At 35.5% G+C, this 12509-nt stretch overlaps 1 protein-coding gene across 1 annotated transcript in view; it reads left to right on the top strand.

Annotated features, from left to right (window-relative positions):
- The window catches only part of MGAM (maltase-glucoamylase), a 168320-nt gene that overhangs the window by 134607 nt on the left and 21204 nt on the right, over positions 1-12509 (top strand). The window contains exons 67-75 of the mRNA XM_052000129.1: positions 2482-2570; positions 3624-3673; positions 4593-4763; positions 6228-6380; positions 7122-7316; positions 9067-9221; positions 10160-10328; positions 10579-10675; positions 11908-12020. Coding sequence (XP_051856089.1) covers positions 2482-2570; positions 3624-3673; positions 4593-4763; positions 6228-6380; positions 7122-7316; positions 9067-9221; positions 10160-10328; positions 10579-10675; positions 11908-12020 — 1192 coding nt within the window. The remainder of the gene's footprint in view (positions 1-2481; positions 2571-3623; positions 3674-4592; positions 4764-6227; positions 6381-7121; positions 7317-9066; positions 9222-10159; positions 10329-10578; positions 10676-11907; positions 12021-12509) is intronic.

Here is a 12509-nt window from a genome sequence, read left to right as displayed (position 1 = left end):
CTCAAAGGAATCCATAAATGGATCAAGGTAGTCAGGAAATGAGAGGCCATGGTGGTCGTGGGAAGGCCTGTAAGTTAATCCTATAAATTAATCAGGCATCTTGTGAGGTGGAAGGACTCATTTTTCTCTTGGTTTCTTCTGTTTAACTGTAGGGCTCAGGGGTTGGAGTGAGGGGACAGTGGAAGAGCCTACAAGCCCCCTTGGACCACATCAATCTCCATATCCGTGGAGGCTACATTCTTCCATGGCAAAAACCTGCCAATAACACCCACTATAGGTGAGTGAGGGGATTACCACCCTTTCCATTTCCAAACATTACTCCAGTGCTATGGTGACTCTTTGCTTCACCCTTTTCTTGAAAAGGAGAGGACAAAGTCCTGGAGTTGGAGTCCTAAAGGCTTGGGTTTTAGTTGGCTTCTCTCTGTATGACTCTGGGAAAATCCCACCAACTCTGAGGCCTTCTGTTCTGTCATTGGACTCAAACATCCTACTTTACTGACATTACCCTGACAGTAACATAAACACTCTAAATACTAAGGGGTTGTATAAATGCCAGTCAGTATTATTTCTTCAGTAGTTTTTTCCTGTACATCACAAGGAGCAGACTACTTTTGTTAGTTATCTGGGGGCTTCGTGAGAATCTTTCATATTCCCTGGCTGGAATGTTCTTCTGCCTCTGCCTCTTGGCATTTTTTTATCTCCATTTGACTTCAAGCTCCCTGAAAACAGGGACTTTTCAAATTTCTTTGCATCCTCAGCACTGAGCAAATGCCTGACCAGAGTAAACACTTAATGTTTGTTAACCCACTGACTGTTAGATAATGTAGTATATGAATTCCAGTTCTTTGTGATATATTTCAGGGGAATACTTGATGATTTACTCCATGACAGAGAAAATAAAATGAACCTATGTTGAAAATACAGCTTAAACATTTTAACGTGGTCATGATTCTGCTTAATATACTTTTCTGTTTAATGTGTTTCAGCAATGATGGGAAAAATCCCTAAACATAAGTATCCTTGTAAGAGGCATCAGGGATAATTGTTCCATTTACATGGACTCTATTTTAGTTCATACCTTTATCACCAGTCTCCCAGACTATCACGGTGCCACAGGGCAGGCATTTACAAGGTGTTCAAAAAAAAAAATGATACAAGGACACTCTCCAGGGATTTCTGAAAAATATTAGAATCAATTGTGTGACATGGGAGACACAGGCACAGAACTTCCCAGTATGCATTCCTCACAGAAGATGCTGTGTTCTATGAACAGAGCCAAATAGAATGAGTCCAAAAGAAACATGAGATGTGCAAAATTAGAGAAGCTACCCAAATGTTCATATGGACTATTTGTGCTCAACCTGTGTGACAGAGCATTCTGAGCTCATATTGATCTGATCAGTCACAGTTTTACACACTGCAATTTGACTCTAACAAAATGATGCCATTTTGGTCCTCTTCAAGAATGAAGGACAACTACTGCACCCATATAAATCGGCCTTCTTTGCATCTGGATTCTCCCTTCTCCAAACCATCCTCTACTTTATTGCCCAATTGAGAGTCCTACAACATAATTCAGACCATGCCATTTTTTTGCTCAGAAAGTTTTAATGGCTGTCTTAGATAAAGTCCAACCTGCTTTGTGTAGCTTGTAAAGCCCTTTACCCAAATGGCTCTAATCTTTCCAAGCTGATTCACATGATTTTACCTCAAATACTCTGTGCACTACTTGAACTGAGCTTTGTATAGTCTGTCTCATATGCCTGGAATGTTCTCCATTTTTATCTTTACCTCTTGGAACCCCTTAGTTTCCGTCATGGTTCATCTCAACTGCAAACTCTGGCAAAAGATCTTTTCTGAATCCTCCAATATCATATCAAATCTACAATGTCTTGTTTATTTTACATTTATTTTCCTGTGAATAGACTACAATATGATACATGCTGAAATTCTCTCTGTCCAGCATGATCTTAGTTTGTTGAATGCAGGAACCATATCTTTTTTTTTACTTCTTTCTTTGAACATCTAGCCCCTAACATAGTGTAAAGTCCAAGCTAGCTCCCTGAAGGCCTCAGGGTCAGCCAGAGTCAGGATAAGCAAAAGTCGTTGATCTTTAGGGGCAGAAATAAAGGAGATAAACAAAATTGCCCCAAGCTCTCCACCAACCTCCCTTCTCCTCATCCTCCTGCAAAGTGATTCTGGCTTGTCTCATTCCACCCTCTAATCCCTCCTACAATGATCAGTATACATCAAAAGATGGAGTCAGCACACAATAGTGAGAAGGGCCATTTATTATTTACTTATTTAGTATTGTCCAATAGGTAATTAACCTTAAGGGCTCAGTTGTCTGATTCCAGGGCACCTATTCAGAGTTTCAGCCCTTTACAACATAGTACTGTGTTTATAATTGCCTAATAAAGGATTGTCAAATGACTTGTCAAGGGAAGGAGGAGAACTAACTACAATTTCTGATGTTTACAGCCGGAAAAATTCCTTGGGACTTACTGTGGCTTTATCTGACAATGGGACAGCTGAAGGAGAGTTTTTCTGGGATGATGGACAGAGTATTGGTAAGTTAGATTTTCTTAAATTCAGTTGACACACTTTCTCTCTTTTTCTTTCTTTCTCTTTCTCCTCTTTTACTTTTTTCCTTTCAAGCCCTCTCCTGTTCTTTCTTGTCTCCCCATATCTTCTTCTTCTATGACTTTTACTTACCCTCTTCTTTTCTCCTCTTTAATTTCATATATTTTCTCCTCTTCTATTCTTTTCTTCTTCACTTCTTTTTATTTCCTCTTTCCTTTATTTCTTCTCTCCTTCCCTCACACCCCATCTCTTACTCTACTTTGCTTGCCCCCTCCCTTCTTTTTTTCTTCTCCTTTCTTCTGCTTCTTTCATACTGTCTTTTAATTATGTCGCAAATCTTAAAGTTATTTGAAGTGCTATGGAATTTTCCTGCCATACTTGGAAATTAAGTGATGTGCATAGGGCCATGCAACCAGGGTAGGAATTAACTCAGGTATTTTGTTTCCAACAACTTTTTTTATCCTTCAAATAACATTAAGAGAGTGTAAGTTTTAAATACTGTGCCAGTTCTCACTGGTAGAGGAAGTGCCTAACCAAGAACTCTCTAAACTAATGAAAACACTCTCTTATTAATATTTCTAATGATACGAACTAGAAATCTTAAATGTGAAAATTATGGTGAAAAATACACATGAAGGCTTCACAATTTCTTTTCAGACATTAACTGCAGTGTTTTCAATGTACCTTCTGAGCAATGATATATTCAAGTAGAGGAAAGAATGGTTGTATTGGTTTTTCATGCCTTCATGGTGATAACATTTTTACAGATATGAATAATTCATTTAAAATCAATGCCTATTCTCTAGAATAATCCTTGTTTTGTCTCCTACAATCATAAGCTTCTTCAATAATTTTAGAATCCTGAGAAATATTCATGGGACAATGTGTAAGTTGCTTTGTATAGTACCATTGTAAAAACACAGAGGGGGGAAGAATGAAGAATCAGGAAAGCTAAAGGCCTCAGAGGGAGCAAATAGGCAATGGAGAATATATTCTATCTGATGATGTGCTAGTTAAAATTCATTGTTATCTTTTTCCAGATACTTATGAAAGGGGGAATTACTATTTTTCAACCTTCTCTGCCAATGAGGTGAGTGTTACTGGTTCCTTTCATTACGTGTTCATTTCCTCAGCACTCTCAAGGGCACTGAAATCTGATAAAAAACACTATGAAGAAAGGCCTACATTATGATAACCCTTTCGTGAGTCATGGCTTCTCCAAGGGCCACCATGTGGTCCAAAGCATATAATGAAAACTTCCAAAGCATCGTATTAGAAGATATCAATAACTGAACGTGGAGTTGAGGAAGGATTTCTTACTAATTTTATCCTAATGGATTAGGATCCATTATCCTAATGGAGAAGACATGATATATAATCACTTTCCCTAACCCTATGATATCAGATATTTGAACACTAATTCATTTTCATTTACTGGACTTCCCCTTTTTTTTTGGCTGAAAATTTAGATTCCTCCCACCCTACCCACCTTGTGGTGCTTCTTCTATTTTCCATGATCTTTCAGGTATCACTGAGAGTAGCTCAGTAATAGCAGACATTAGACAGACATGGACACATATCTCTGAAAGTTCATATTTCTAGTAAATAAAAGTCTGGAGAATTTAGAGAACATGCCAGGAACCAGAATCAGATATGGGAAGCCAAAGGGAACTTGATTTCTTATCAATCAGGCTAATGAGCTTAATCATTAGAAAAGATGGGAAAGAGAAAACTCTTGGTAGCATCCATTCTAACAGATCAAGGAATTTCAATGTTTTCAACCATTTACCCGGTAGAGCTTTGGCTAATTGATTTGAAACAAGAGAAACCACTCATGACTACTTGTGACTATTATTCCATTTTAATACTAATACAATCCCTCCTCCCATTGCCAGAGAAGGTAAAATGATTAATAGCATCTTTGTTCTTTGAGTAGCTGGAGACGGTAATTGTTAAAGAATTGGATATAGAGCAGGATTACATGGGAAGTGTCTTTGGATGTCTTTTAGCATCGCCTAGATGTGAAGGTTATGCATATGAACTACAGTGATCCAAGTGGCCTTGCATTTGAAGAGATCAAAATCTTTGGGTTGGACCTCAAACCTCTTACAGTTATTGTAAAAGAAAATAATGTTCCAGTTGAATCTAATGCTGAGATCAAGTATGATCCTACAACAAAGGTAAATATTTCCTCAATAATTATCAAATTTTCTCCATAACTAGGTTTTCTTGTTCCATTTCTTTAAGGACTAGCCTTCTTATTTTACATTTTAACTGATATTTAAATGGGAGTATTGCTAACATTCACTTTGGACATCTTTTGTTTACAGAGAATATTATAAATAATTTAAGATTTTTCCCAGTTATTCAAAGTCACACTTATATGTTCTAGGTATAAGTTTAGATTTAAATGAACATTTAGATGGTCGCAGATTTAGAGCTGAATGGAAATTAACTTCAAGGTTGCCTTTTGTAAAACAAAAAAGTCTCTCTCAAGTATCAAGCATATTTTCCCTCTCCAAAAATGTCCATAAACAGATTGTTTTTTTTTTTTATTTGCCATTTTTTCATGACTGCCTTTATTCTATATTTATTTGCCATTTTTTCATGACTGCCTTTATTCTATATTAATTACTGAAAGGAAGGCCAAAATAGCCTTTCTCCAGGGTGAAAACCCCAGAAACAAGAGAACCACCAATAAGCCCTCTTCTTCACTATTCACTAATATTAGTCCCTTTTGACATCAGCAGTATTAAAGATGCTTTAACTTTTTAACACTCTAGCTGAAGTTACATGTTCATTTTCACTTTTCTATTCACTCTTTTGTCTAAATTGCATTGTATTTTAAAGATATCTGAATCAGGAATATTTCTCATTATATGAATTTATGGAAGATTCTTTGGAGATAGTTCATGCTAATGCTTTATAAATCCTTTATCAATATGATAAATTTTCTTCATAGATTGCCTCAAGTGGTAATATTTTGAAAATCTCCTGATGATTCAAGATTTTTTTAATGTACTTCTTAACTTTTTGATAAGAACTTTTCCAGATAAATTAGAATATGACATAGGAGTAGCAAGACTTCTTTGGAGAATGACTAGAACTACATCTAATAAGAATAGGGTAATAATGGAAACTGGCCTTTACTATTTAGTTCAAAAGACAAAATATTGATCAATAGATTTTATGAAAGGGCCACAATTATTTTGCTAATTATTTCCTACCATTCTATCAGGTCTTCTAATAGAAAAAAACTTATAACTTTGAATTAATATCTAAAATTAGAATCATAGAATCAGAATTTATAAGATAGAAAGGGATTTAGAGATCCTTTTATCCAGTGCCTTGTTTTTGCCAAGTAATTGGGTATTCAACATGAAATCAGCTCTTTTCTAAAAAAAAGTTTGCTCTTGTTTTTTTTTGTTTGTTTGTTTTCATAAAATATTAGTTTTGTGTTCTTAACAATCCTTAATTACGGTGAGAGAAAGAGGGAAGGAAAAAACACCAAGAGATTCCATGAGAATTGGTATGAAGAAAACCAGTTTTTTTTTGTGGGGTAGGAGAGGTGTCAAAAGAAAGAATTTTTGTTAGATATAAATAGTGACTCTTGCTGACTTAAAACATCTTTTCTGATGTGACAGGTTGGAAACATCACAGGTCTTCACCTTGAACTCGGGAAGGAATACACAGTGGAATGGTCAACTCAGTTAATAGATACAGAAAAATTTGACTGCTACCCTGATGGATATGGTGTCAATGAAGAAAACTGCCGATCACGTGACTGTGTGTGGGAGGTAAGATTTGAAACACACACTGACACACACACGCACATAAATATACACACACACACACAACTCTGCAAAGATTATCAGCTTTTCCCTGTCATCTTTATTTCACTTCAAATTAATCATATCGATGCCTCCTTCTCCATTTTAATGAGATTTGGCAAGATAAAACTCCTCTGAGAAGTGGGTAGGAAGTAGAGAAGAAAGCGGTCCAGAGAAGACCTTGGGGGGGAAAAAGCCATTGTGGTGTAATTGAATAATCGTTGGACCTGGAATCAGGAAAGACCTTCTTTTGAATCTCAACTTTGAAGTTTACCATTCTGAGATGGTAATGGCTCAGTCTCAGCTTCCCAATCTGTAAAACAAGGATGAGAAATTCTATTATATTTATCACAAAAACTAGGAGGATCAAACAAGTTAATAAATGCAAACAGTTTTCAAACTTTAAAGAAATATATACGTTTTTGTAGTTAGTTTTGTTTCTATGGGAAAACAACCTTCCAGGAAAAATTCTATAATCTCATGTGCTGACAAGACATTGTATGTGAGGGACTTAAAAAGAATTTATTAAATACTTCATATGTCCCAGGAACTATATTAATCACCAGCGATAAAAAGACAAGATTTAAAAAAAATCTTTGCCCTCAAAATGTTTGCTTTCCAATTGAGGAGATAACATGGGGCTAGATGTGACTTATTTTTCCTCCACTTTTATCATTCTGATGAGTTTGTAATGTTTTTATTTTTCAGGAAGTCAGTTCCCCTGGAGTCCCTTTTTGTTATATCACAAAATATTATTATACTGCCTCCAACATTCAGAGTAGTCCAGCAGGCCTGACAGCAACTATCTCCCGAATTCCTGGAGCCAATCACTATCCTTCTGCTCCCATTGATCAACTTCGCTTGGAGGTGACTTTCCATACAAACAACATGCTGCAGTTCAAGGTATGCTCAGCATAGGACTCTTGTTAACAGAGAGCTTTCCCAGAATCATCCATATTTATTCAGTCAACAACTCAAATCAACTAGCATTTATTGGATGGTTATTACATGGTGGACAGCATGCTAAACTATATGGGAATTTAAAGTATAATGGGTGAGACAACTTTTTAATAAACTCATTTAGTACCTACTATGGGCAAAATGTTATCTTCCATGCTGTGCTGAGGATGGAAGTACTAGAAAAGAAAATTAAAGATGAGGCACTGACTTGTATGTATGCAAATATGATGGGAGTACTTTAGACTATTAAAGCTATGAGAGGTTTAAAAGAAGAAGAAAATTCTTGGTTTGTGGGTTGTCATAGTGGAAGTGGTATTTTCTGTCATCACTAAAGATCTTAATCTGGCATTACAGTAGGTAGGGAAAAGATGATGGATGGAATGCTTTTTGATAGCAATTTGCCATGAAATTCCATGTTATACTCCAATCAAAAATAGATCACATGTAAGACCTCGTTTTTTACTTATTAAATCAGCCCATCTTCTTTATCTCTCCCTACCTAAATCCCAATGGGTATATCTTTCAAGAGACAACTGAAATTTCACTTCTATTTTATAGACCTAAGAAGCAGTGTGTACCATAACAGATAGAACATTAGACTTGGACTCAAGAAGATGTTCATTTAAATAGCTTTCCTGATATTTACTAGAAGCCTTAGCATTGTGAAGTCACTTAATTTCAATTTCTTTAATCTGTAAAAAAGGTTGATAATCCTGTTTGGATTGTTATTATATATATAGATATAGATATAGATATAGATATAGATTTATATATATGTGTGTGTGTGTATAAATGTATATGGATAATGAATGTATATAAAGAGGTCTGGAAACTGAAATGTTCCATAATTATTATTCCTTATTGTTACGCATCACATCATCTTTAATTTTTTCAATAATATTCTTTTAACATATGAAATGGCCACTATATGTATACATTATTACATAGTAGGCACAAGTTAAAAGAGACATCAGTGAAATATTTTCCATCAAGAAATTCACAATCTATTACTTTTATATAAACCAATTAACATCCATTGGAATCCTCCCCCTTTCACATCTATCCAACCATTAAAATCTCTTAGCAAAACTGGGCTTTTTGAATGGTTGAATGGTGAGTTTTCTTAATGCAGGCAGCAGAGTAAAACATTTGATTTGGATGGACAGCTTAGTGAAATTATCTGCCTAAGGAGAAATTCATATCTTTGTTGGCTGTGTATACTTATCATAGGATCATTCATTTAGAAGTAGAAAACATATTAGAGACTACTTAGAGGAAGTCACAGATTTTCATCTCTATAATGAGGTTTGGATTACAGGATTTCTAACTACACAAAAATGAATGCATGAAAAAAGAAAGGATATTTATTAAGGAAACAATTACTGTAAATAAGCACTAGAGCTACATACATACAAGTGAAACATATCTTAGTGTGAAGGACATTACAGTCTCAGTAGTAATACAGTCTTCCATTAAAATGAAAGCATTAGTATATACTCAGAAAAGCAGAAATTGAATGATAGTACTTGTCTTGTCAGATGATTTAGACTTTTTTAGACTTCAGGTCTAAAAGCTGATTGAGCCTCAGAAGCCATGGAATCTGATCAGCATTCAATTGAGAAAATCTTATTCTAAGAACATGAAAGTATGAGCTTTGGGTTATTTATGGAGACAACGGTTTTCTGTTTCCTAGATTGAAGATGCTAACAACAAAAGATACGAAGTCCCAGTGCCTTTAAATATTCCAAGCTCCCCTATCAGCCAATCAGAAAATCGTCTCTATGAAGTAACCATCAAGGAAAAACCATTTGGAATTGAGATCCGCCGAAAAAGCACAGGCACTGTGATGTAAGTCGTTTTCTGCTCCCTATAAATAGTAGGAAGTGGACAATCAGAATTCCAGACAATCTGGAATAATGGAATGGGGCTCTAGGGTTTGGTCACTAAAAACTAGTGACCTGCATTTGTCTTCAGTACTTGAACAAGTACAAAGACATAATACTTCTGGGAAATATACGAGTGTCTTGACCTACCTTGGCTTTGGTTTCCTAACCCACACAATGAGGCACTTGGAATAGAGAAGGTATAAGCTTCCTATTTGCTCTATTGAGAACATGACTCTATCTTGCATAACTCAAATCAAAGATTCTATGATGATGGACTATTACTGTAGGAGGAAACTTGCATTGTCTCTTTGACTGCCATATCCAGGATCTGTATAAATTTGTTAAAATATGCAACATCTTTTAGATCCATGACCTACAGGGATCAGAGAACCTATGAAGGTGACACCTAAATATATTTTGGGTCATTCACTTTAAATGTTTGTGGACAAACTCTGTTTTTCTCATTCATTATTTATTGTTTCCCATGATAAAATTGTGACAAACCATTCACTAGAAATATTTGATTGTATTGATTTAGTTCCATTCTTTTTGTTGTTCACTAATAATTTTGTTTATGAATATTTTATTTCATTATCTAGCTTCTTAGATTCTTGAGGGTAGGAAGCATTTCATCTCCTTTAAAAAAAAATTGTATCACCCTAGGTACTTTTACTTTCCCAATCCTCCTTATCCTCATATCTAAACTCCATTTTCTGTAACCACCTGCAAAATCAAAGCTTTATAGACCAAAGAAACAGACACTTTAGAAACTTTCTATATTCTGATGTCTAATAAGTGAACTAAGAATATTTATGGTTATTCTACAGATCCTTGTAATAAGGGTGCCTCCCACAGAAATTCTTCCACCCTTTAGAGTCATGATCTGCTCTTGTGTTTCAGTTGGGATTCCCAGGTTCCTGGCTTTACCTTTAATGACATGTTTCTACGAATCTCCACCCGCCTCCCATCCCAGTACATCTATGGCTTTGGGGAAACTGAGCACACAACATACCAGAGGAACTTGAACTGGCATACATGGGGAATGTTTTCTCGAGACCAGGTCCCAGAGGTAAGGGTCAAAAACTTGAGTATCATCTGGCCTATAGTTATTTATTCATAGATAGTGATTTCCTTTATCCATTTCAGGATTGGTTTATCTAAGCTCATGTACTTCTGTTGAGGATAATTATGAATCTGACTCTTATTCTCCATTTTCCTTGGGACCTTGAACCTCCCCTGTGGAAAATTATGAATGCAGATTTAATAGCTATTTTCATTTGTGTTCCTTATGATTGATCTCTTTTCAAATGTTGACCTAGTATAAGAAGAATTCCTATGGTGTGCACCCCTATTACATGGGTCTGGAAGAAGATGGCAATGCCCATGGAGTGCTCCTGCTCAACAGCAATGCCATGGGTAAGATGGTGGCTTCTTTAGTGACCCCACTTAACTGAGGATGGTCCCAAAAGCATTATAATTAAATAAATTGATTACATATTTATTAAGCTGTTAGTATGGACAAATTACTGTACTAGTCATCAAGAAAGATAAAGAGAAAAAAAGACATGGTTTGTATTCTTAAGCTGTCTTTAATTTAAATGCGGAGAGAATATATGTATATAAATAACATTCAAAAATGATCATGATAAGGACAGAAGAGAGGTATGAACACAGGGCTTCAAAAACTTGGAGAAGGGAGAAATGTGGTCCCCAAGAAATGAGGGACTGAAAGGAATAGGACAACAGAATTGTTAGCTGAAAGATGGGGTAGGATTGGAAAATAATGATGATTTGGAAGCATGAGAAAAAAGGGCATTTCAGAGAAAAGAGAATAATTTGAACAAAAGAAGGAGGTGGGATAGTTTTGCATATTATGTCTTAGAATTGTCCATTTAAATCTGAAATGGATAGTAGATGTCATTTATATAATTCTTATTTTACAGAAAAATTGAGGCACACTGAGGTTATGAGTTGACTTATGTTTAATCACATGAGTAAGAAGTGGAATAATTAATATTTGAATACTGGTCCTTTTCCTCCAAATTCAGCTGCCTTTGGATTTTGACTGTAGTGTAAAATGGAGTGACTGAATGAGTTCAGGTTTTATGACTAGGTAATTGAGAAAATGATGGTATCAGTAATAATAATTAGGAGAATAAGAAAAAGAAATATGGAATGGGAAAGGTGAGTGACATCTGTAGAAGGACTGATTGTTAGATGTCAGAAGGTTTCCATATGTGGAATTTCTAGTAGGTCTAGCATCAAGGAAAGTACAAAGCTGCAGATGTGAATTTTGAAGCCCTCTCCGTTTAGCTGGTAGAACTTAATGGAGAAGTTCATGCATATGGAAAGTGTAACTGCTCATTAAATGTTGAAATAGTCAACTTTCAGTTCTGTATAAGGATAACTGTAATAACAATTAGAGCTATCCACAGATGGACAGTTTCCTTAAGTAATTTCTCATCCTTGTGGGAAATTGTCATTTCTCATCACTGGAAGTTTTTAGAAGGAAACTAAAGGACCTTCTTCCTATTTTGGTGATAGAAGACTTCTACTTCCATCTGGATTGGAGTGGATGATCTTGAATCTGTTTCAGCCCTTCAATTCTACGATTCCATAGCACTGAACACATCTTCTCTTTTTTCCAGATGTGACTTTCCAGCCCACCCCTGCACTGACATATCGTACCATTGGAGGCATTCTGGACTTTTACATGGTTTTGGGGCCAACGCCAGAGCTTGTCACTCAACAGTACACAGAGGTAAGTCATGCAATCCTTCTGTTGATAATCAAGTGTTTTCTGAGAAATTCTAATTTATTTAGCACTTTGCAAGTGCCATACATTTCTCTATTCTGTGTATAGCTTGTAGGTTCCTTGTTAACTTCATGCTTATCTTTCTCTAGAATGTGAGCTCTTTGAAGGCAGATAATTTTGTTGTCATTGTATCCTTAGTGGTTAGCACATAGTAAATACTTAACAAATGCCTGTTACTTGACTTACTGATGTTGAACTTATTTAGCCACCATCTTTGTAGCAGATCAGTTCATATTTTAAAAAAAGAAATTTTAAGAAAGAACTCTTTACTACTGCATTATTATAGAAGTAGGGATAATCAATTTAATGTGCCCCCGACAATCCCAAATTTCTTGAAGATACAAAATAAAAACAATAGTTTGTATTTATATAGTGTCTAAAGACTGCTAAAATGCTTTATACATGTTATCTCTTTTGAAAAGACAGAGATTCCCA

The sequence above is a fragment of the Antechinus flavipes genome, chromosome 5, assembly GCF_016432865.1.
Source record: "Antechinus flavipes isolate AdamAnt ecotype Samford, QLD, Australia chromosome 5, AdamAnt_v2, whole genome shotgun sequence".
Taxonomy (NCBI): Eukaryota; Metazoa; Chordata; class Mammalia; order Dasyuromorphia; family Dasyuridae; genus Antechinus; species Antechinus flavipes.
Note: the sequence above shows the minus strand (reverse complement) of the source record. Positions and strands in the feature narration are given on the sequence as shown.